This window comes from Gorilla gorilla, chromosome 18, assembly GCF_029281585.2.
Source record: "Gorilla gorilla gorilla isolate KB3781 chromosome 18, NHGRI_mGorGor1-v2.1_pri, whole genome shotgun sequence".
NCBI lineage: Eukaryota > Metazoa > Chordata > Mammalia > Primates > Hominidae > Gorilla > Gorilla gorilla.
The window spans coordinates 29,388,307-29,413,591 of NC_073242.2; the positions used below are offsets into that span (position 1 = coordinate 29,388,307).

At 46.7% G+C, this 25,285-nt stretch overlaps 1 protein-coding gene across 6 annotated transcripts in view; it reads left to right on the forward strand.

The window, feature by feature from the left end:
* Positions 1–3,121: 3,121 nt before the first annotated feature.
* Positions 3,122–25,285, forward strand: part of LOC101140878 (eukaryotic translation initiation factor 3 subunit C) — a 41,241-nt gene continuing 19,077 nt past the window's right edge. For 2 of the 6 annotated variants that reach the window (XR_010131335.1, XR_010131336.1), the window contains exons 1-16: positions 3,298–3,360; positions 3,499–3,629; positions 5,545–5,610; positions 5,753–5,942; positions 6,165–6,290; positions 6,480–6,534; positions 6,662–6,771; positions 7,150–7,277; positions 14,976–15,135; positions 15,260–15,363; positions 16,121–16,262; positions 16,457–16,582; positions 16,718–16,811; positions 18,409–18,599; positions 18,829–19,053; positions 23,653–24,016. Coding sequence is in view for 2 of the 6 variants with exons in the window: in XM_031003101.3 (XP_030858961.1) it covers positions 3,529–3,629; positions 5,545–5,610; positions 5,753–5,942; positions 6,165–6,290; positions 6,480–6,534; positions 6,662–6,771; positions 7,150–7,277; positions 14,976–15,135; positions 15,260–15,363; positions 16,121–16,262; positions 16,457–16,582; positions 16,718–16,811; positions 18,409–18,599; positions 18,829–19,053; positions 23,653–24,016 (2,182 nt within the window). In the remaining 4 variants the exon portion in view is untranslated. Of the gene's footprint in view, positions 3,410–3,498; positions 3,630–5,544; positions 5,611–5,752; positions 5,943–6,164; positions 6,291–6,479; positions 6,535–6,661; positions 6,772–7,149; positions 7,278–14,975; positions 15,136–15,259; positions 15,364–16,120; positions 16,263–16,456; positions 16,583–16,717; positions 16,812–18,408; positions 18,600–18,828; positions 19,054–23,652; positions 24,017–25,285 lie in introns of all 6 variants that reach the window. The other 4 variants (XM_031003101.3, XR_010131338.1, XM_031003102.3 and 1 more) reach the window with 4 other exon arrangements.

A 25,285-nucleotide genomic window follows, 5' to 3' on the forward strand; every position in this document is an offset into this window, starting at 1 on the left:
TTTGGGTTGGAATGCAAACTATCGATTTGACTTTAGACAGGTCACTTGACCTTTTAGGACATCAACATCCTCCTCTCTAAAGTGGAACAGTGTGGCCTGCCTTCTGGGGTTATTATGCTTTTTTTTTTTTTTTTTGAGATGGAGTTTTACTCTTGTTGCCCAGGCTGGAGTGCAATGGCGTGATCTCGGCTCACTGCAACCTCCACCTCCTGGGTTCAAGCAATTATCCTGCCTCAGCCTCCCAAGTAGTTGGGATTACAGGCATGTGCCACCACACCCAGCTAATTTTGTATTTTTAGCAGAGATGGGGTTTCACCATTGTTGGTCGAGCTGGTCTCGAACTCCTGACCTCAGGTGATCCACCCACCTCAGCCTCCCAATGTGCTGGAATTACAGGCGTGAGCCACCACACCCAGCCTATTATGAATACTTTTAAAAGGCAATCAGGCTGGGTGTGGTGGCTCGTGCCTTTAATCCCAGCACTTTGGGAAGCAAAGGCAGGCGGACCACTTGAGGTCAGGAGTTCAAGGCCAGCCTGGCCAACATGGTGAGATCTCATCTCTACTAAAAGTACAAAAATTAGGTGTGGTGGCAGGCACCTGTGATCCCAGCTACTCAGGAGGCTGAGGCAGAAGTATCGCTTGAACCTAGGAGGCGGAGGTTGCAGTGAGCCAAGATTATGTCCAGCCTAGGCGACAGAGCAGACTCTGTCTCAAAAACCAAACAAAAAAAAGGGAATGAGACAGAGCCATATGCACTGATACAGAATGAGCTGCAAGATATATGAATAATGAAATAAGATGCAGGAAACAATGGTAGAGACAGATATGTTCCAGGTAGACGCACACACACACACACACATACCCTGATCTATATAATTGATATATATATATTGAATATATATACATACACACACATATATATATACATACACACATACAATACATCTATCTATATCCTTTCTGTCTCTATCTAGTCATTTCTTGGTATCCTCAGGGGATTGGTTCTAGGATTCCTGGGAGATACCAAAACCTGTACATACTCAAGTCCCGCAGTTGCCCCTGTGGAACCTGTGGTTACAAAATGTGGGCCCTTGGTATACATGGGTTTCAAATCCAGTGAATACTGTTATTTTTGATTGACATTTCATTCCAGATGTGGAACCCACCTGTATGGAGGATTGACTGTATTTATTGAATTAAAATCCACATATACGTAGACCTGCACATTGTTCAAGAGTCAACTCTGTGTGTGTGTGTGTGTGTGTACACACAAAGAGAGATACGGAGAGAGAGGGCACAAAGTGACATCTGGAAGATAACGCTATAAACTGACAATTGTGTTTGCTTCTAGAGAGAAAAGCTGATGAACATGAGGTCAGGGCAGGAAGGAAACATTTTTTCCTGTATATTTTTTCTTCCTGTGTATTCTGTTGTACCATTTTCATTTTGTAAAAATGTACACATATTATTTAAAAATAAAGAGCTGGGCGTGGTGGCTCACGCCTGTAATCCCAGCATTTTGGGAGGCCGAGGCGGGTGGGTCACCTGAGGTCAGGAGTTCGAGACCAGCTTGGACAACATGGTGAAACCCCTTCTCTATTACAAATACAAAAATTAGCTGGATGTGGTGGTGCACGTTTGTAAATCCCAGCTACTTGGGAGGCTGAGGCAGGAGAATTGCTTGAAACTGGGAGGCGGAGGTTGAAGTGAGCCAAGATCATACCATTGCACTCCAGCCTGGGCAACAAGAGCAAAACTCCATCTCAAAAAAAAAAAAAAAAAGATATTTATGGATTTACAGATGTACAATGAACCTTGTTTTTTTTTAACTTTTTTTTTTGGAGACAGAGTCTTGCTCTGTCGCTCAGGCTGGAGTGCAGTGGCACGATCTTGGCTCACTGCAACCTCCACTTTCAGGGTTCAAGCAATTCTCCTGCCTCAGCCTCCTGAGTAGCTGGAATTACAGGCATCTGCCACCATGCCAGGCGAATTTTTGTATTTTTAGTAGAGATGGGGTTTCACCATGTTGGCCAGGCTGGTCTCGAATTCCTGACCTCAAGTGATCTGCCCACCTCTGCCTCCCAAAGTGTTGGGATTACAGGCATGAACCACTATGCCCAGCCTCATATTAAGTTTTGACGGTGCTGGGTGGGTTGTGAGTACATAGATGTCCATTGGAATAGTCTTTATTCTTGTCTGTTGAAATATTTCACAATAAAAAATAAAACGGCCAGGTGTGGTAGCTCATGCCTATAATCCCAGCACTTTGGAAGAGCATGCTCTTCCCTTCCCAGCACTTCCCTGTCCCGCTCCCATATCAAAACCACCTTGAAAAATGTAACACAGTCCCTTGCACTAAAACCTCTGCCGATGGCGGCTCCAAACCACAGGCCTATAAAGACCTGCAAGATCTAGCATCGTCTACTTTTTTTTTTTTTTTTTTTTTTTGAGACAGAGTCTTGCTCTGTCACCCAGGCTGGAATGCAGTGGTGTGATCTCTGCTCACTGCAATCTCTTCCTCCTGGGTTCAAGTGATTCTCCAGCCTCAGCCTCCCACGTAGCTGGGATTACAGGCAGGTGACACTGTACCAGGCTAATTTTCGTATTTTTTAGTAGACACGGGGTTTTGCCATATTGGCCAGGCTGGTCTCGAACTCCTGACCTCAGGTGATCCATCCACCTCAGCCTCCCAGAGTGTTGGAATTACAGGAGTGAGCCACTGTGCCTGGCTAGCATTGTCTACTTTTTTTTTTTTTTTTTTTGAGATGGAGTTTCGCTTTTGTTGTCCAGGCTGGAGTCCAATGGCTCGATCTCGGCTCACCACAACCTCCGCCTCCCGGGTTCAAGCGATTCTCCTGCCTCAGCCTCCCGAGTAGCTTGGCTTACAGGCATGCACCACCACGCCTGGCTAATTTTGTATTTTTAGTAGAGATGGGGTTTCTCCATATTGGTCAGGCTGGTCTCGAACTCCCGACCTCGGGTAATCCGCCTGCCTCGGTCTCCCAAAGTGCTAGGATTACAGGCGTGAGTGAGCCACCGCACCCGGCAGGATTATCTACTTCTATACTATTAATGCCTATTAATACTGTAATTACACGCGTGAGCCACTGCGCCCCGCCGATCTTCGTGTTTTAAATCCCGACACCAACGCGCGGTAGGATTCGCGACGCCTGCAGCCAAGGTCTCAGCGCCCGGTTCCCTCAGGCTTGTCCCCGCCCCCTTATGGCGCGAAGGCCACTGGGAGTTGTAGTCTCCCAGTGTAGTTAGTCGGCGCTTCCCGGAAGTGACGCGAGGACCCGCCTTCTCTCTCGGCGTTTCCGCTGTCAGGGCCTTGCGGTGTGACTCGCGGGCTCAGCTGGTTGGTATTTTTTGGGCCTCGTGCTTCGTGGTGGGAGACCCAGGTCGAGGTCCGGGTGGGGCCGGTGAGGGGTTGGGCGTCGGGAGGTGTTGGCTCGGGCCTCTTCGCGTGGCCGGTGACGCCTTGGCTCCCCCGCAGGTCCGGCCGTAGCACCTCCGCGCCGTCGCCATGTCGCGGTTTTTCACCACCGGTTCGGACAGCGAGTCCGAGTCGTCCCTGTCCGGGGAGGAGCTCGTCACCAAACCTGTCGGAGGCAACTATGGCAAACAGTGAGTTGCGGGGGCTGTGGCTGTGACCATTCTGGGAGTGCGGGGTTAGGCAGGCTGTGGAACGCAGTGCACATGGGAGGGGATGGAGGTGAGGGCGGGGAGAGTGGGTTTGGACAATGACCAGAGTTTGCAGGATCGGAGCGGTGTTGGAGAGAGACAGCCTTAGAGGGCTGTGATAGCCGGTAGCCACCCACCAGGCACAAGGGATAGAATCACAGAGGTTTCCCAAGCCAGATCTGTTGCATCAGCTTCTTAACTGGCCTTAAGTCTACAGCCTCTACCTCTCTCCTCTCATTTTACCGCCGAGAAGTCCTTAGTGACTTCTCACTGCTCACAGAAGGAAATGCAAAATGCTTGATTGGTATCTGGGAGCCCCCTGATGCGACTCTGAAGTCTGGTCACCTGCTGTGTACGCAGGTGCTTAAACATTTTATATGCCTGTTCGCCTCTACGTAAATACCCATCCGCCATTTCTGTACATTAATTTTTTTTTTTTTTACCCTTTGGAACAATAGAATGGTTTTTCTTTTTCCTTTTTTTTTTCTTTTTTTGAGGGGTCATAGCTCACTGCTGCCTCGACCTTCAGATCTCAAGCGATCCTCCCACCTCAGCCTCTCAAGTAGATGGGACTACAGGTGCACGCCATCGCAGCAGGCTAATTGTTTTTAATTTTTTTGTAGAGAAGGTGTCTCACTGTGTTGCTTAGACTGGTTCTGAACTCCTGGGCTCAAGTGAACCTCCCACCCAGCATTCTAAAGTGTTGGGGTTACAGGAATGAGCCACTGTGCCCCACTGGAATGGTGTTTCTTAAACATCTGCCACGTTTGTGCTACTGTTTTAAAAGTATGTATTGCACATGTATATGCCAGTATGCATATGGTTTCGTATCACTTCCACAGGTGGAAACCAGTGTCATTTGCCATAAAATACCAAATAATCCAGGCTGGGCAGGTGGCTCAAGCCTGTAATCCCAGCACTTTGGGAGGCTGATTACTTGAGGTCAAGAGTTTGAGACCAGCATGGCCAATAAGGTGAAACCCCGTCTCTACTAAAAATACAAAAATTAGCCGGTTGTGGTGGCACATGCCTGTAACCCCAGCAACTTAGGAGGCTGAGGCAGGAGAATCTCTTGAACCTTGGAGGCGGAGGTTGCAGTGAGCCGAGATTGCGCCATTGCACTCCAGCCTGGGCGATAAAAGCAAAACTCCACCTCAAAAAACACCGCTAAAATAATCCAAAAAATAATAAAAAGGGAAAAGAGGCAGGCAAGATGGTGCGTGCCTGTAGTCCCAACTACTCTGGAGGCTGAGGTGGGAGGATCCCTTGAAACTCAGGAGTTGGAGGCTGCCTGGGCAACATAGTGAGACCTTATCTCTTAACAAACAAAAAGAGTAGAGATACTGTTGCTGACTGTGAGCCTGTGGTCTGGTCTTATTATCATAGAAAAATCCTAGCAGTGGAGGTGTTAATACCATTGAGACTTTCTCCTTGCTGTTGGCCTCTCATACTTTGGGAAATGTTGCTAAGATCTAGTTTAGGTACCACCTCCCTAAAGCCTTTTCTGTTCATTATAGCTCAAGTATCATTTTTCTCTACCTCTTTTTTTATTCATTACTTCTGTGGTGACTTGTGTCTCTATGTCATTAGTTACACAGTAAATTAGCACTTTCATTTGTTTTTGAGAGGATAGTGAATGTCATCTTTGTGTTGCTACAACACTGAGCAAAAGGCCTTACTTAGTGTACACTTAAAAGATTGAGTTGTATATGAAGTGGCCCTGAGGAGGAGTCAAAAAGAGGATGGGTGTGGTGTGGATGGCCTGGATTACTTAGTTCTACCTGTCCTGAGTAGGGAAATACGGATCTCTTGGAAAGACTGGGAAAGGAGGTTAATGTCCTCTGTTCCTTCCAAACAGGCCATTGTTGCTGAGCGAGGATGAAGAAGATACCAAGAGAGTTGTCCGCAGTGCCAAGGACAAGAGGTAAAGCCATGGCGAGGCTGGGTGATGGGAGTCTCTGGGAGCAATGAAGCTGTGGGGAGGCTGGGTGATAGGAGTCTCTGGGAGCAGTGGTGAGTTTTCCCTCGGTGGGCACGTTCAATGTGGTATCGGGCTCCCAACCCAGGTTTGAGGAGCTGACCAACCTTATCCGGACCATCCGTAATGCCATGAAGATTCGTGATGTCACCAAGTGCCTGGAAGAGTTTGAGCTCCTGGGAAAAGCATATGGGAAGGCCAAAAGCATTGTGGACAAAGAAGGTGTCCCTCGGTTCTATATCCGCATCCTGGCTGACCTAGAGGACTATCTTAATGAGGTGTGATGCCTATATTTATTACCACCACTTATTCATGGTTTTGTACTTTTAGTGGTGGGATGTATAGGATCTTTTAAAAATAAGCTAACAGATGTAGTTAATAAGTAGTACCAGCGGTGTTCCAATAGCAAGACTCAAAAGTGGAGAAGAAGCCTGGAGTTTAGGAAATGTTACTTAGTTTCAAATCACTGTTCTCTGTTTCTTTCCTCTTCTTCCCTTTAGCTTTGGGAAGATAAGGAAGGGAAGAAGAAGATGAACAAGAACAATGCCAAGGCTCTGAGCACCTTGCGTCAGAAGATCCGAAAATACAACCGTGATTTCGAGTCCCATATCACAAGCTACAAGCAGGTGGGGAGGCTAGAGGCACACTTACTGAACTGGGAACAGTGACCCCGTGACTGAGGCCCAAAGATGGAATTGCTAGTGGGAGGTGTGACTGGAGCAGGAAGATGACAGAACTGTCTGGGGTGGAGGGGTGGGGTGGGCTGATGGCTGGAGAGCATCCATGATTGTTCTCTCACTTCCCTCTCTGTCCAGAACCCCGAGCAGTCTGCGGATGAAGATGCTGAGAAAAATGAGGAGGATTCAGAAGGTGAGCAAAAGAACCTTTGTTGCAAATATGAAGTCCAGAGTTAGTGCTGCCCTTGGCCTGGTTTCTTGGCTGCCCTCCGTCTGGCTTTTCAACATTCAGGATCTTTTTCTCCCTCCATTACCACTAGGCTCTTCAGATGAGGATGAAGATGAGGACGGAGTCAGTGCTGCAACTTTCTTGAAGAAGAAATCAGAAGTTCCTTCTGGGGAGAGTCGCAAGTTCCTCAAAAAGATGGATGTAAGAGCCAGGGTTAGATGGATGATTTCCTGCCAGAGGTAGTTCCTGAGTCCCTGGGGGAAGAAGACAAGACTCAAACCCCTAGGGTTGGGAGGGGTGGAATTTAGTGGAGTTGAGAACAAGCTTCCTCTTACATCAGAGCAGTGGGCAAACAGGGATCTGGGCCCAGCTCTGCCAGGGGAAGCTGTGTGTGTTCCTGCGGCCAAATTGCAGCATCACTCTGGGACTTGATGGTGAGTCCCAGCCCTTGGTATCTTGATTCCATGAGTAGCTGCTCTTGTTCTACTCATGAAAGTAAATCTCGAACATGCGTTAGTAAGGAGGAGACACCAGTCAATCTCCCTGTCTTCTTGCTGATCCTCTTTTCTTCCCTCTAAGGATGAAGATGAGGACTCAGAAGATTCCGAAGATGATGAAGACTGGGACACAGGTTCCACATCTTCCGATTCCGACTCAGAGGAGGAAGAAGGGAAACAAACCGCGCTGGCCTCAAGATTTCTTAAAAAGTAAGGAAAGTAGTGGGACCTAGGGTTACACTGGAACTGGTGGAAAGCTCTTAATTGTCTGGAAGGTTATTGGTTCTTCCATGGAGTCCTTTTAGGTTGGAGCAGCCAACTGTTAGCATTTTACAGTAGGATCAGAGAGTCAAGTACATTAGTTGGCTAAAGTCACGAAGCTAATGTGTCCTAAAGATGAGAATTGAAGGCTCCAGAGTCCAAATATTTACCCACAGCCTTACTCACTGCGTGTGGATTGGGTGCAAATCTCACTTTGGCACCCGATACCTGTGTGACATTGGACAAACTACTTAGCTTGTCTAATCTTCAGTTTTCTCATCTGTAAAATAAGGCAGGGAACCCTCCCTTCCAGAATAGCTGCAGGAATACAGGGTGGTGTGATGTAAGAAAGTAGTTCATCTAGGACTGACGTGTGGTGAGTCCTCAGTGTGCGTTGCTACTGTGTTACCCTTCCTGATAACTTCTTAGTACACATACAGCATACAGACTGCCGCAAGTGTTCATGACCTTTACTGGGACAGTCAGAATAGGGGAGGATCCCAGTGTGGATTCTGTCTCCCAGCCTTTATCAGCTGTACAACATTGTATAAGTTACTTGACCTTAAGTCTTAGTTTCTCCCTTTGAAATAAAAGTGATACCTGCTCTTTTGTATCCCATGGGAGTGAAATCTCAAGCTCACTAAAAATAGTGCTTTTATTTATTTTTTCTTAGCCAGTTTGCGCAAACTACAGATAAAAAGTGCTTTTTTTGAGACAGGGTCTCGCTCTTCCCAGGCTGGAGTGTAGTGATGCAATCTTGGCTCACTGCAACCACAACCCCTTGGGCTCAGGTGATCTTCCCACCTCAGGCTCCTGGGTAGCTGGGACTACAGGTACACTCCAGTACATCCGGCTAATTCTTGTGTTTTTAATACAGACAAGATTTCACCATGTTACCCATGCTGATCTTGAACTCCTGGGCTTAAGCGATCCTCCCGCCTCAGCCTCCCAAAGTGCTGGGGTTATAGGCGTGAGCCACTGCACCCAGACAAATAGTACACTTTTAATGGGAAGATTATTGCTCTCAAGGTTGCTTTCCTGTGTTTAAAAGTTGTGGTCGTGCTGCTTTAGGGAGGTAGTGAGTTTCCAGCCCTCTAGAGGTCTAGAGAGGCTGAACAACTTACTTGGTGGGCATTTTGTTGAGAAGGCCTTTTTTGTCCAGTGCTTCAGGGAACACTGGTCAAGGTCTGGGCCACATTGTCTATCACACCCCTTCTTGGAGGGTTTACAACCACCTCTGGAAAGTTCCATGAGAATAAATATACCTAACTTTGTTTTATTAACCATCTCAAAAACTTGCTTGATCATGAAACTCATTTTTTTAACCTGTTGACATCTTACAGAACTATCAGCGTTACTATTGGTTCAGGTCTTTTATATCTACTGTACTTTGTGTTTTTGTCTTTGAATAATTGTGTATTGAAGTCTCCCATTGTGTGGACTCTGGTGTGTGATGTGCACTGCACATGTGTGTTACACAAAGGCTCCTGTCTGAGGGAGCAAATGGGGCCTAAAATTAAACTTAAGACATCGAGGCTGGGCACGGTGGCTTACGCCTGTAATCCCAGCACTTTGGGAGGCCGAGGCGGGCGGATCACAAAGTCAGGAGATCGAGACCATCCTGGCTAACACAGTGAAACCCAGTCTCTACTAAAAATACAAAAAATTAGCCAGACATGGTGGCAGGCGCCTGTAGTCCCAGCTACTCGGAAAGCTGAGGCGGGAGAATCACTTGAACTGGGAGGCAGAGGTTGCAGTGAGCCGAGGTCGTGCCACTGCACTCCAGCCTGGGCGACAGAGCAAGACTCTGTCTCAGAAAACGAAACAAAACAAAAAAAACCGTAAGACTATAAAGCTATACTTTTATAAATACAGACTCAAAAGTTCTTAACAACATAGTAGAAAACCAAACACAGCAACATACAATGAGGATTATGTGGGAGCACCCCCTCCTTGCCTGTAGGGGGATGGAGGATGGGTGGGCTCATCTCCCAAAAAAGTTTTTAAAAAAAATTTAATAACCAAGTAGGATTTATCCCAATAATAGAAGGATGTTTTAATATGAAAATCAACTAATATACTACATCAATAGAATAACAGACAAAAGCCGTAGAGTCATCTCAGCAGATGCAAAAAAAAGCATTTGAAAAAAATCCTAATATTCTTTCATGATAAAAGACTGAAGCTAGGAATAGAAGGGAGCTTCCCTCTACCTGATAAAGGATGTTTATGAAAAGGACGTTTCCTGTCCTTTTATTTTTAACTCTGCCATGCTGTATGATTAAGAGTGTTTCTTGGCTGGGCGTGGTGGCTCACGCCTGTAATCCCAGCACTTTGGGAGGCGGAGGCAGGCAAATCACAAGGTCAGGAGTTCGAGACCAGCCTGGCCAACATGGTGAAACCCCATCTCTACTAAAAATACAAAAAAATTAGCCCGGTGTGGTGGCCTGCGCCTGTAGTCCCAGCTACTCATGAGGCTAAGGCAGGAGAATTGCTTGAACCCGGGAGGCGGAGGTTGCAGTGTGCCGAGATCGCGCCATTGCGCTTCAGCTCTGGGCAACAGAGCAAGACTCCGTCTCAGGAAAAAAAAAAAAAAAAAAAAAAGAGTGTCTCTTAAGCACAGCTAGGTTTTTGGTTTGTTTTTTTTTTAATCTCATAAAATCTCTGCTTTTTTTTTCTTTTATTGTGATACATAACATTTCCCATTTTAACCATTTTCAGGTATACAAATCAGTGGCATTTAGTACGTTCACGTTGTGCAATGACCGCCAGAACTTGATCTCTGCTTCTCTGGCAATTTAGTTCATTTACGTTTATTATAGTTATTTACATATATATGATGGTTATTTATATATGTGTCTACATAATTAGTTTTTATCAAGATGGGGTCTTGCCCTGTTGCCCAGGATGGTCTCGAACTCCTGGGCTCGAGTAACCCTTCTGCCTGGGCCTCCTAAAGTGCTGGGATTACAGGCGTGAGCCACTGCGCCCAGCCTATTGTGGTTATCAATGTATTTATTCTTACCATTTTATGATATCTTATACTTTCTGTTTATCCTCTTTATTTTAAATTTTCTAATAGCTTTATTGAGGTGTAAATGACATACATTAACTGCACTTGTTTAAAGTTTTTTTTTTTTTTTTTTTTTTTTGAGACAGAGTCTTGCACTGTCGCCCAGGCTGGAGTGCAGTGGCGCAATCTCGGCTCACTGCAAGCTCCACCTCCCGGGTTCACACCATTCTCCTGCCTCAGCCTCCTGAGTAGCTGGGACTACAGCCACCCGCCACCATGCCTGGCTAATTTTTTGTACTTTTAGTAGAGACAGGGTTTCACCATGTTAGCCAGGATGGTCTCGATCTCCTGACCTCGTGATCCACCCGCCTCGGCCTTCCACTAAGTGCTGGGATTACAGGCATGAGCCACCGCACCCGGCCTTAAAGTTAAATTTAATAAGTTGTGACATATGTTTACACCCATAGAACTCACCACAATCAAAACATAATATCCTAAAAATTTCACACCTAAACATTTCCACCTTTGTAATACTTCTCCCTGCCTCAGTTTCCTCACCCTATCCCTGGGCAACCACTAATTTGCTTTCTGTCACTAGGTAAGTTAGCATTTTCTAGAATTTTATGTAAATGGAATCAACAGTATATGATTTGGAGGGGGTAGTTTCTTTCATCATAATTATTTTGAAATTCATTCTGTCTTCTAAAGATTGGGCATCTCTAATTCCAAAGTCTGAAACTTCTGGAGCACCATAAGTGGACAATTCCACATCTGACCTCATGTGACAGGTTGCAGTCAAAACTTTGTTTCATGCACAAAATTATTTAAAATACTATGTAAAATTGCCATCAGGCTGTTTGTATAAGGTGTAGATGAAACACACAAATTTCATAGACTTGGAGCCCTTCCCAAGATACCTCATTATATATATGCAATTATTTGAAATTTGAAACACTTCTGGTTCTAAGCATTTCAGATAAGGGATATTCAGCCTGTATTTTATTTTTCTTTTATTTGTGTGTTTTTTGTTTTTGTTTTTGAGAAGGAGTCTCACTGTGTTGCCCCGGCTGGAATGCAGTGGTGCAATCCTGGCCCACTGCAACCTCTGCCTCCTGGGTTCAAGTGATTCTCAGGCCTCAGCCTCCTGGGTAGCTGGGACTATACGTGAGCACCACCACGCCCAGCTAATTTTTATATTTTTAGTAGAGATGAGGTTTCAGCATGTTGGCCAGGCTGGATTCGCTCGCCTCAGCCTCCCAGAGTACTGGGATTACAGGCATGAGCCACCACACCTAGCCTACATGTATTTTCTCATCCTCTTTTTTTTTCCCCGTTTCTAGTTATATATATTTTCTTATTATTCATTTTGTTTTTCTCTGCTGGTTTGGGAGTTAGACATGCTATGCTTTTAGAGGTTATCCTTGAATTTTTTTTTTTTTTTTTTTTTTTTTTTTGAGACACTAGCCTGTTGCCGAGGCTAGAGTGCAGTGGCGCGATCTCGGCTCACTGCAAGCTCCGCCTCCCGGGTTCACGCCATTCTCCTGCCTCAGCCTCCTGAGTAGCTGGGACTACAGGCGCCCGCCACCACACCTGGCTAATCTTTTTGTATTTTTAGTAGAGACGGGGTTTCACTGTGTTAGCCAGGATGGTCTCGATCTCCTGACCTCGTGATCTGCCCACCTCAGCCTCCCAAAGTGCTGGAATTACAGGCGTGAACCACCGCACCCAGCCAAATTTTTTTTTGTTAAACCTGTAAACTAACTTGTATACCTAATCAGAAAAATCTAAAATTAGTTGAATCAATGTTCTGAGGAAAACCCTTGAGAAAATAAAGTTAGAATTTCAAGTGTCAGAATCTTTTTGACATTGAGAGTTTGTGGCTTTGTAGTGTAGAAGAATAATTCACAGACACTATTTCACTTGTATAACAAGGGAGACAGATTTTCAGATTAATTTCCAACCGAGCAAAAGCAGGATTTATATAGGAGAAAGAGGAACAAGGAGAGAGGGCAAAACCACAGAACAGTGGATTCTGTTTGCCCGTTTTTCTGTGTAAACTCTGATATTAACTCTCCTTGAGTATGCCACCCAGGGTTGGTGGATGCTCTAGAAAACACGATAGGCCCTCTGCCAGTAAGGGTTTTCAGCAACTCCAGATTCAGCCAGTCTAAATATACCCTTTCCGTCATCAGCATTTCTCAGCCTTCATCTTTTGGTCAAAACAAGCTTGTAAAGGAGTGGGTTTATTCTCATGAGCTTCAGCCTCTTTGATGTGGGATAAGGCCATCTGTTGTCTTATGGTGATCTGAAGGTATTAGGGGGAAGTTCATCTATACCTGATGTCATGATTGACCTGTGAACTCTTTCTTTTTTTCTTTTTTTTTTTTTTAGATGGAGTCTTGCTCTGTTGCCCAGGCTGGAGTGCAGTGGTGCAATCTCAGCTCACTGCAACCTCCGCCTCCCTGGTTCAAGCAGTTCTCCTCAGCCTCCCAAGTAGCTGGGATTACAGGCACGTGCCACCACGCCTGGCTAATTTTTTGTATTTTTAGTAGAGACGGGGTTTCGCCATGTTAGCCAGGATGGTCTCGATCTCCTTATCTCGTGATTGCCTGCCTCGGCTTCCCAAAGTGCTGGGATTACAGGCGTGAGCCACTGTGCCCAGCGACCTGTGAACTCTTACAGAGCTGCTGTCTACTTCTAAGAGTTACCTGATTCTGGAGGCGTTTTTTTGTTTTTGTTTTTGTTTTTTAAGTGAACCCCAGGATCTCTAGTGAGACTGAATGTCCGAGTTAGGATCCTAAGCAAGGGTATACATCTAGGGCTTTCCATCAGTAGTTGTGGTTGGGAAGGCATGGAAAAATGGTGTGGTCCTCTGCAGTGTAGTTAGGCCGGACTTCCGTTGGTGTCTCTCAATAATGAGTTTTTAGTCTCTTAACTATGTATTAAGTAGAGGTAATACTCGTTTAGAAATGTTGCTTTTATCTGTTGATTATATAGCTGAGGATATAAACATTTGTTATCTGATAATTTCTAACAAGATATGAATATACCAGAGTATAATCTGTCATAGGAGAGGTCAAGCCAAGTCTTAGGTCTTTCAGTTAGAATTTCATACAATAGTACATTTCCCTTTTGAGGTGTGTATCATACTATCTTTAGTGCTAGAAGTAATACTTTAGCCAAGGAAGTTTAAGTTCTTTTGAAGCATTCATTTTTAAAAATAGCTTTAGTTCTTCTGATCTCAGAGCTATACAGATGGTTTGGACCAAGAGGTTTTAGTTTAATGAACATGCTTTGCATATTTGCAAAGGATTTTACCTATAAAGTGAGTCATCATTAGAGTCTTGCAGTGGTACGGGGGAAGGATCCATAAGCTTTTGTTGTTGTTGTTGTTGTTTTTAATAGAGACGGGCTTTTTACCTTGTCACCCAGACTGGTCTCAAACTCCTGGGCTCAAGCAATACGCCCACCTCGGCCTCCCAAAGTGCTGGGATTACAGGCTTGAGCCACCGTGCTTGGCCAGTCTATACACTTTTGTTGAGAGCTATGGCCTTGGTCTTCTGGCAAGGGAAGACTTAATTTAACTGGTAAACTTATAGACTATTCCAAAAACATATTCAAACCTTTTAAGCAGTGAAAATGAAATTTATTTATAAATGTTCAAATGGTAGATTATGGTAATTACATATGAGTTTTCAAAAATGTTGAGTCTTTCTAGAAAGATTTATTCTTCAGTATCTGTGCAAAGTTTGAAGTAATTTGTCTTTGCCATTTGGTTTGTATTTTGTTACATAAATACATACTCAAGTCTGGAGATGGTTTCAGGCAACATCCAGTAGCCTAAGACCATTTCAAGGTAGCTGGTGATCTTTTTCTGTTTTGTGGGGACCTTTTTTGTAATGAACATTTTTTTAAAATTCAGAATTTAGATTAATCGGTTGTCAAGAGAGGAGAGAAAGGGATAAAACAGTTTAGGAATAGTAAAAAAGAAAAAAATGTTTTTATATATTTGGGGGAACTGATTCATTGATTAGTTGGTCAGTCTGGAGAAAGCAACTGGTATCAAAGAAAATAAGTTGTTTGTGGATTCTTTGGAAAACTGTAGATGTTAGCTTTGGAGCAAAATGACAGGTTGGTTTTTTTTTGTTTTGTTTTATTTTGTTTTGTTTTTTTTGGAGACTGAGTCTTGCTCTGTCACCCCGGCTTAAGTGCAGTGGCATGATTGTGGCTCACTGCAGCCTTCTCTGCCTCCCAAGTTCAAGTGATTCTCGTGCCTCAGCCTCCTAAGTAGCTGGGACTACAGGCGTGCACCACCATGCCTGGCTAATTTTTGTACTTTTAGTAGAGATGGGGTTCCACCATGTTGCCCAGGCTGGTCTTGGATTCCTGACGTCAAGTGATCTACCATGCCTAGCTGACAGGTTGTTTCTATTAATATGTCTACAGTGGCCTGGTTAGTACTCTGTCTTATTAGAGATGGCTATGGTTATGGTTCACTGTGCCCTCTAGGTCATTGTTGTGGAGCATAACTTGGACCCAGGAGCTGCTGGAGGAAAAGAGGAAGTTGATGGGAGGAAGAAGCCTTAGAGGTGGGGAGGGGCTGATGTGTCATCTTCTCCCATGTCTGTCGGCAGGGCACCCACCACAGATGAGGACAAGAAGGCAGCCGAGAAGAAACGGGAGGACAAAGCTAAGAAGAAGCATGACAGGAAATCCAAGCGCCTGGATGAGGAGGAGGAGGACAATGAAGGCGGGGAGTGGGAAAGGGTCCGGGGCGGAGTGCCGTTGGTTAAGGTGAGGGTTTCAGAGGTAAAATGAATTGGGGAACAGTTTGGGAGGACATAAAGGTCCCCTTGTGGGGAAAAGGCAAGGACAGTTTCCTGCTGGGATGCGCATGACGGGATATGTACTGATACAGGAGAAGCCAAAAATGTTTGCCAAGGGAACTGAGATCACCCATGCTGTTGTTATCAAGAAACTGAATGAGATCCTACAGGCACGAGGCAAGAAGGGAACTGATCGGTAAGATTCGTGGGCCTGGGCAGTGGGATTGCAGGGTGGCAGAGGGTGGAGGTTGGGGGAAGGGATTGTTGGGAGGGTCTGTGTGTGGCTGTAGTAGAGGGAATTGTATGCTTGGGGCATCCCCGTCCATTATCTGCTGTTTACTCTTCTTGTGACTTAAAACCAATCACTTAACGTTTTGGGTCTGTTTTCCCATCTATACAATGAGATAATGTTCTCCTCTTTTTTTTTTTTTTGTTTGAGATGGAGTCTCGTTGTTGCCCAGGCTGGAGTGCACTGGCACGATCTCGGCTCACTGCAACCTTTTTGCCTTCTGGGTTCAACCGATTCTCCTGCCTCAGCCTCCTGAGTAGCTGGGATTACAGGAACATGCCACCATCCCTGGCTGATTTTGTACTTTTAGTAGAGATGGGGTTTCATCATGTCTCGAACTCCTGACTTCAAGTGATCCGCCTGCCTCAGCCTCCCAAAGTGCTGGGATTACAGGCATGAGCTACCACACGTGGCTTTTTTTTTTTAAGATTAAAAAAGTAAGAGTGTTTACCTTCTTTAGTTATTAGGTAACAGAGGATGGTGGTAGGTGTGAAGCATTTCACAGCATTCCAGGATGGTTGGGATTATTGTTGCTTCTGTTTGGAATTTATAAAGGAGAAGCAGGGATATGGGTGATGAGGAGGGCGTGTTATCTGAAGAGGGCATGCTGGGAGAGACTTTGTGATTTGTCTCCAAAGCCTCACCCAGCTCTCTGGCCCTCTAGTGCTGCCCAGATTGAGCTGCTGCAACTGCTGGTTCAGATTGCAGCAGAGAACAGCCTGGGAGAGGGCGTCATTGTCAAGATCAAGTTCAATATCATCGCCTCTCTCTATGACTACAACCCCAACCTGGCAACCTACATGAAGGTGAGAGCAGTGAAGAGGCTCATCTCAGGGCGTCGCTGGTGGGTTGGGGGAAGAAGGTACCTAGCATCTTAAGACTCAGGGGCTATGGAGGCAGTCTTGGTGGTGGAAGGCCCCATGATTCCTGCTGAAGGGGGAGGCATCCGCTTACTCTACCTTCACACCTCTGACTCTGATGTGGCCTGAAATCTTGGCAGCCAGAGATGTGGGGGAAGTGCCTGGACTGCATCAATGAGCTGATGGATATCCTGTTTGCAAATCCCAACATTTTTGTTGGAGAGAATATTCTGGAAGAGAGTGAGAACCTGCACAACGCTGACCAGGTAAAGGGAGGAGTTGGCAGGATAACTGGAGGTGTGTATTTTATGCTTTGGGAAGGCTCAGTGGGACCCGAGGGTTGAGGTTTGAGACTGAGATCTGGGCTAATTTGTTGACTCCTCCTTCGCCTTCCTTTTCAGCCACTGCGTGTCCGTGGCTGCATCCTAACTCTGGTGGAACGAATGGATGAAGAATTTACCAAAATAATGCAAAATACTGACCCTCACTCCCAAGGTGAGCCTGAGCAAGCGTGGGCTTTGCTGAGAGGAAAATTGTGGGGAATATTACTAGGTTTAGAGCTTTGTGAGGATTATACTAAGTCAGAGTGCTTGAAAAGCCAGCCTTTCAACTTACCTAGCGTTCACACGGAAGGGCCTGATGAGATGCTGGCTCCCAGTCCCATCGTTTCTGATTCCATAGGTCTGAGTGGGGCCTGAGAACCTGCACCTCTAGCCTGCTCCCAGGTTGCTGGTCTCAGGGCTATACTTTGAGAACCTTTGGGGTAAGGCATCTATTCACTTCTCTTGTTTAGCTTGGATGAGAGGCATTGGGGTGTGAAAGTGCAGCATAGTTTACTCAGTAAAAGTGTGAATGTGCCCATCAAGTCAAGGGTGTAGTGATTAACAAGGCAGCCAAAAGCTTACCTTTTGTGCTGGATGGAGAAAGGCAGTTTGAAAAATAATAGTAGTAAGATATGGCCGGGCGTGGTGGCTCACGTCTGTAATTCCAGCTCTTTGGGAGGCCGAAGCAGGCGGATCCCGAGGTCAGGAGATCGAGACCATCCTGGCTAACACGGTGAAACCCCATCTCTACTAAAAATACACACACACACACACACAAAATTAGGCGTGGTGCTGGGCGCCTATAGTCCCAGCTACTCGGGAGGCTGAGGCAGGAGAATGGCATGAACCCAGGAGGCGGAACTTGGCAGTGAGCCGAGATCACACCCCTGCACTCCAGCCTGGGTGACAGAGCAAGACTCCATCTCAAAAAAAAAAAAAAAAAAATAGTATGATATTAAGATAATTCTGGGCCAGGTGCAGTGGCTCACGCCTGTAATCCTAGCACTTTGGGAGGCCGAGGTGGGTGAATCACCTGAGGTCAGGAGTTTGAGACCAGCCTGGCCAACGTGGCAAAACCCTGGCTCTACTCAAATACAAAAATTAGCCAGGCATGGTGGCAGGTGCCTGTAAATCCCAGCTATGTGGGAGGCTGAGGCAGGAGAATCCCTTGAGCCCAGCGGGCCAGAGGTTGCAATGAGCTGAGATCACAGCACTGCACTCCAGCCTGGGCGAAAGAGTGAAACTCCATCTCAAAAAATAATAATAATAATTCTAGATGATATAAAGTTCAGAGTTAAACTAGAGCCCTGTGGTAAGAAGTGGCTGGAGGGGTGGCTGCTGTAGCTAACAGCTGGAGAAAGCACCCTTAAGTAGGGACCACCTGAGGTGAGATCCAATGAGGAGGAGTTAGGGGAAGAATCAGCTGAAGACAGCGCCTGACAGGAGGAGCAGAGAGCGAGCTTGATGTTCCAGGAGTAAAAAGGCCAGTGGGACTCCAGCACAGGAAGCCAGAGGGAGAATCGTGGGAGACCAGGCAAGGGCCAGGCCTGGCAGACCCTTATTGGCAGAGGTTGGCAGTTGGGATTTTTTTCCTAAGCTGTGGGACTGGAAGGTTCTGGGTCCTGGGAGTGGGAGATGGCCTTTCTGGGGCACACTGACTAGACCTTTCTGACGGGTGCAGAAGAGGGACGGGTTGATTGGAATGAGTGGGGACAGATGGGAAAGCCTGGCTGCCCAGCTGAGACAAGGGTGGGTGCTCTCCGTGCCAGAGTACGTGGAGCACTTGAAGGATGAGGCCCAGGTGTGTGCCATCATCGAGCGTGTGCAGCGCTACCTGGAGGAGAAGGGCACTACCGAGGAGGTCTGCCGCATCTACCTGCTTCGCATCCTGCACACCTACTACAAGTTTGATTACAAGGCCCATCAGCGGCAGCTGACCCCGCCTGAGGGCTCCTCAAAGGTGAGCACATGGCAGTCATGGCAGAGGGGAATGGGTGTGTCCACCTGTCCTCCACTTCTGTCAGGACTTGACAGCAAATCTGTTACTCTCTAGACTTCCGCAGGTGGAGCAGGGAGGGAAACTGAGGTATTAGAATGAGACTGGATATATCGAGTCTCATCTTTAGTTGCTAGAGCCTGTGCCTTTTAAAGCTGGGTCTCCTTTGCAAATAACCTCCCTTCCTCCCCAGTCTGAGCAAGACCAGGCAGAAAATGAGGGCGAGGACTCGGCTGTGTTGATGGAGAGACTGTGCAAGTACATCTACGCCAAGGACCGCACAGACCGGATCCGCACATGTGCCATCCTCTGCCACATCTACCACCATGCTCTGCACTCCCGCTGGTACCAGGCCCGCGACCTCATGCTCATGAGCCACTTGCAGGACAACATTCAGCATGCAGACCCGCCAGTGCAGGTAGGATGGGGAGGCCTTGGAGGTGAAGGAGTTGCCAGGCCCCTGGCCTCTTGGCAAACTGGCTTAACCAGAACAGCCACCTGTCTGGCCGGTGCAAATTTAAGTAGACACTTGGTCTTTCCCAGTTGTCAGCATCCTGCAGTCCTCCTGCATGTAAACACATAATTTCGTGTCAAAAAAAAAATTATCCAGGCTTGGTAGTGCTTGAGCCCAAGAGGCAGAGAGAGGTTCCAGTGAGCCGAGGTTGTGCCACTGCACTCCAGCCTGGGTAATGGAGCAAGACTGTTCAAAAAAAAAAAAAAAAAGCTGTATCTGGAAGTGTAGATCATGTAAAAGTATATTTGAGGCAACTAGGAAATGTTTATGTGTAGAGCACCTGGTGAACCTGTCTGGAGGTAATGCTGGTTTTTAAACAGCCCTCCTGTTTGTGTTTTTCTTCTATGGTATGAACGTATCACTGTGTCTGTTTTCCTCTTGGCGGACACCCAGTTTATTTCCAGTTTTTGGCTCTAATGTATGAAGCTGCTGTGAACATTCTTGTAAGAAACTCAAAAGTGGTTATACCATTTTACACTCCTGCTAGTGTTTGGGAGTTCCTTGTCAACTTTTGGTGGTGTTGGTCTTTTTTTGAGAGGGAGTCTCGCTCTGTCGCCAAGGCTGGAGTGCAGTGGTACAATCTTGGCTCACTGCAACTGCCACCTCCCAGGATCAAGCGATTCTACCTCAGACTCCCGAGTAGCTGGGATTACAGGTGCCCGCCACCACTTCCGACTAATTTTTGTAATTTAGTAGAGATAGGGTTTCACCATGTTGGCCAGGCTGGTCTCAAACTCCTGACCTCAAGTGATCTGCCTGCCTCAGCCTCCCAAAGTGCTGAGATTACAGGAGTGAGCCATCATGCCGGCGGTGGTATTGGTCTTTTAAACTTTTTTTTGTTTTTGTTTTTTGAGTCAGGGTCTTGCACTGTCACCTAGACTGAGTGTAGTGGCATGATCATGGCCCGCAGTAGCCTCAAATTCCCAGGTTCAAGTGATCCTCCCACCTCAGCCTCCATAGTAGCTGGGACTACAGGCATGTGCCACCATAGCTGGGACTACAGGCATGTGCCACCATGCCTGGCTAATTTTTTATTTTTTGTAGAGACAGGGTCTCACTATGTTGCCCAGGCTGGTCTCAAAGATCTTTTAGGGGTGTGTGTGTGTGTGTGTGTGTGTGTGTGTGTGTGTCTCTTTTAGGGGGTGTGTGTGTATCTTTTAGGGGTTGTGTGTGTGTGTATCTTTTAGGGGGTGTGTGTGTGTGTGTGTATCTTTTAGGGTGTGTGTGTGTGTGTGTGTTTTGAGACAGAGTCTCGCTCTGTTGCCCAGGCTGGAGTGCAGTGGTGCAATCTTGGCTCACTACAACCTCCATCTCCCAGGTTCAAGCCATTCTCCTCCCTCACCATCCCATGTAGCTGGGATTATAGGCACGTGCCACCACACCAGGCTAATTTTTGTATATTTAATAGAGACAAGATTTCACTATGTTGGCCAGGCTGGTCTTGAACCTCAGGTGACCCAGCCACCTCAGCCTCCCAAAGTGCTGGGATTACAGGCGTGAGTCACCGCAACCGGCCACTCAAAGGTCTTTTAAATTTTAGCTGGTTGTCTAATGGTATCTCATTGTGGTGTTAGTTTGCATTTCCCTGGTGACTATTGATATTGGCTACTTTTTTATGTTTATTGGCCATTTATCTTTCATGAAATAATAAATATCTAGTCAGTTCTTGCCCATTTAAAACAATTGGATTTTTCACTTTATTGAGTTGTAGGAGTGCCTTATCTATCCTGGATAGCTAGTCCTGTGTCAGAATTTTTTTTTTTTTTTTTTTTTTTTTTGGAGACGGAGTTTCGCTCTGTCGGCAGGCTGGAGTGCAGTGGCGCGATCTTGACGACTCACTACAACCTCTGCTTCCCAGGTTCAGGCAATTCTCCTGCCTCAGCCTCCCGAGTAGCTGGGACTACAGGCGCCCACCACCATGCCCAGCTAATTTTTTTTATTTTTTAGTATCCGTGTTGGCCAGGATGGTCTCGATCTCTTGACCTCATGATCCGCCCGCCTCACCCTCCCAAAGTGCAGGGATTACAGGCATGAGCCACTGTGCCCGGCCCAGTTTTTTCTTTTATAGTAATTATTTTCTGGATCCTGTCTAAAAAACCTTTGCCTAACTGAAATTCATGAAGACTTTTTAAATTTCTCTCTTTTTTTTTTTTTGTAAGTTGCTATGGGTGTTAGCTTTTACATTTAGTCTTATAGTTGGTCTTGGTTTGATTTTTGCATCTGGTGAGGTTGGGATCAGGGTTTCTTTTTCCTCCATATGGATACCTAGTTGTTCTAGCATCATTTGTAGAAAAGACTTCCTTTCCCCTATTGTATTGCTTTGGTGTCTTTGTGGAAAACAATATGAAAAACCACATTACCTATAAGAGTAGGTGTTTTTCAGGTCATTCCCTCTGTCCCATTCATTTACCTTTTTGTCTGTCCTTATGCAAGTCCCATACTATCTTCATTGCTGTGCAACATAGCAAAACCCTGTCTCTACAAAAAATACAGAAACTAGTCAGGCATAGTGGTGCACGCCTGTAGTCCCACCTACTCAGGAGGCTGAGGTAGGAGGATTGCTTGAGCTCAGGAGGTTGAGGCTGCAGGAGCCACGATCATGCCACTGCACTCTAGCCTGGGCAACAGAGCAAGACTGTCTCAAAAAGAAAAGAAATACCCGGTTACTTCTCCTTCATTCTATTCATATAATGAATAACTATGAGTTCATTATTGTGTGTTTTTTGTTTTTTGAAAAAGGGTGTCACTCTGTCACCCAAGCTGGAGTGCAGTGGCGCGATCTCGGCTCACTGCAATCTCTGCCTCCCAGGCTCAAGCAATTCTCCTGCCTCAGCCTCTCGAGTAGCTGGGATTACAGGTGCACATCACCACTACCCGGCTAACTTTTGTATTTTTAGTAGAGACGGGGTTTCACCATGTTGGGCAGGCTGCTCTTGAACTCCTGACCCCACGATCCACCCACCTCGGCCTCCCAAAGTGCTGGGATTACAGGCATGAGCCACCACGCCCAGCCGAGTTCATTACATTTTTATACCAACCTTTTATTCCTGAAGTATATCCAGTTTGGTCATGTATATTGTCTCTTTTATATTATATATTGCTGGATTCTGTCGCTAACATTTTTAAGGCTTTTTGCATGTAAGCTTATGACTGGTATTGATCTCCACATTTTTGTTGTTATGACTACACTTAGCCTTTTCCCCCAAGATTTGTACCACTTACCGTCTCCCCTGTCTTAATTAGTGCCAAGTCCCTCTTCCCAGTTGCTTAGACCAGAAACCTTGGAGTCATTCTTGATTTGAACTTTTCCCTCGTATACTGTATCTGATTCCCCAGCCATTCCTGTTCACAGTCCATTATGAGAAGAACACTTCTGTCACTTCTGCTTGTACCCTCTGCTGTAAGCCACCATCATCTGCCTTTGTGTCCCTTCAGTCCCTTTGTTCTGTTCATAATACAAATTAACCCTGTTCAGTTATGTCAGATCATATTACCTGTTTGCTCAAAACCTTCCCATGGTTTCTTGTCTTAAAACTCATAACAAGGCCAGGCACGGTGGCTCACACTTGTAATCCCAGCACTTCGGGAAGCCGAGGCGGGTGGATCACGAGGTCAAGAGATCGAGACCATCCTGGCTAACACGGTGAAACCCAGTCTCTACTAAAAATACAAACAATTAGCCGGGCGTGGTGGCGGGCGCCTGTAGTCCCAGCTACTCGGAGAGGCTGAGGCAGGAGAATGGCGTGATCCCGGGAGGCGGAGCTTGCAATGAGCCAAGATCACGCCGCTGCACTCCAGCCTGGGTGACAGAGTGATACTCCGTCTCCAAAAAAAAAAAAAAAAACTCATAAATGGCTGGTGCTCGCCCATCCCCCAGCTTGTGGTGGCATCTTTTCCCAGCCCTAGCTGTGTCGCGCCCCTTGTTTCTTGAATATGCCTGGCCCGGTTCTTCCACAGGATCACTGCGTTTATTTTTCCTTTTTATAGGATATTCTTTCCCCAGATGCCTGCATGACTTGCTCTCTCTTTAGGTCTTTATTCAAACATTCTTTCCCAGTGAGGCCTTCTGTAGTTATATGAACATTTGAGCCTCCACCACTGCGCAGACTGCCTTCCTGGCTCCGTCCTCTGCTTTATTTTTCTTCTCAGCATGAGTCACCATCCTCGTAGTGCAGCTCTCTTGCCCACCACACCCCACCCCTAGACATAAGCTCCATGCAGACTGGGGACTTGTCTATTTTGCTCTCCCTCCCCAGCCTAGTGCTCAGCACATAGTAGGCACTTGAAGTAGATTTGTTTAGTTTTGTTTTTGTTTTTTATCTTTAGCGATGGGGTATCTCCATGTTGCTCAGGCCCATCTTGAACCCCTGGGCTCAAGTGATCCTCCCACCTTAGCCTCCCAAAGTGCTGGGATTACAGGTGTGATCCGGCTTAGTTATGGAATAAATGAAGACTTGTCTTGCAGCTGTCATCTCTGAGTGCATTATGACCCTTTGCCCCCAGATCCTTTACAACCGCACCATGGTGCAGCTGGGCATCTGTGCCTTCCGCCAAGGCCTGACCAAGGATGCACACAACGCCCTGCTGGACATCCAGTCGAGTGGCCGAGCCAAGGAGCTTCTGGGCCAGGGCCTGCTGCTGCGCAGCCTGCAGGAGCGCAACCAGGAGCAGGAGAAGGTGGAGCGGCGCCGTCAGGTCCCCTTCCACCTGCACATCAACCTGGAGCTGCTGGAGTGTGTCTACCTGGTGTCTGCCATGCTCCTGGAGATCCCCTACATGGCCGCCCATGAGAGCGATGCCCGCCGACGCATGATCAGCAAGCAGTTCCACCACCAGCTGCGCGTGGGCGAACGACAGCCCCTGCTGGGTGAGTGTGGAGCTCCAGGGTTCAGCAGGCTGCCTCGCTCCCTGATTACACATAAGGATTAAGAGAAGTGAAGGGAGTAACTCTCCCACCACTCGACTCCATCTGATTTAATGACACCTCCTCTGCCTGGCACTGTGCTAAGTGTTTTACAAATAATTATTTAATCTGCATTAGTAATAACCCTATGCCGGTAGGTACTAGTAATACCCTTTTTCCCGGTGGAGAAACTGAGGCACAGAGAAGTTAAGTGACTTGCCCGAGTTTAATGCAGCTCATGTGTACCTCTGATCTTTCTTTCCCTTTTCTTCCCTTCATGTACATTATATTCCAGCCAAACCAACTATCATAGAGCCTTATCGTTCAAGAGGCTAACGTTGATTCCTTTGGCCCCTTTTGAAAGACAGATCCTGCAGGGTTGCAGTGAGTGGTGACTCACTGGAAAGGAATTGAGCTGCGCCCTTCCTGTGACATTGGCCCACAGGAGGGCTTGACGAGTGAGCTGAGCCCAGTGTCCACAGCCACATCCCCTTACAGATTTGTCCTCTCCTGGTCATGTATATGTTTGGGCTAAAGGGCAAGTTCCCTTAGGCACATTTTGTTTGGCTTATGTAGTGAGATTTACTTTGTGGGGAAATTTCCCATGAAAATCGGAGTTTTCATGTCTTAGAATATTGGCAATCTGTCGCTCCTGGCCCTGCCTTCCTGCAGAGCTAGCCTTGGCTGGAGCTGAAGTAGCAGCGATGGGAAAGGGCTGTCTGCTTCTCCACAGTCCCTGCCTCTCAATTTCTCCCTACAGTGGTTCCAAAAGCCAGTTTCCATCAGTCCTGCACTGTTGTTCGGCCTATAGAGAAATATTCTTTGAGCCCCTAAACTTGCCTTTTCTTTTTTTTTTTTTTTTTTTTGAGACGGAGCCTCACTGTTGCCCAGACTGGAGTGCAGTGGCGCAGTCTCAGCTCACTGCAACTTCCACCTCCTGGGTTCAAGTGATTCTGCTGCCTCAGCCTCTCGAGTAGCTGAGACTACAGGCCCCCGCCACCATGTCCAGCTAATTTTTTATATTTTTAGTAGAGATGGGGTTTCTTCATGTTGGCCAGGCTGGTCTCGAATTCCTGACCTCAGGCGGCCCGCCCACCTCGGCTTCCCAAAGTGCTGGGATTACAGGTGTGAGCCACCACGCCCAGACCAACCTTGCCTTTTGCAAGTGTTAATATGGTTAAAATGGAGGTTCATCCAGGAGGGCTGTGTGCCTCTCCTTACACTCTTACACTT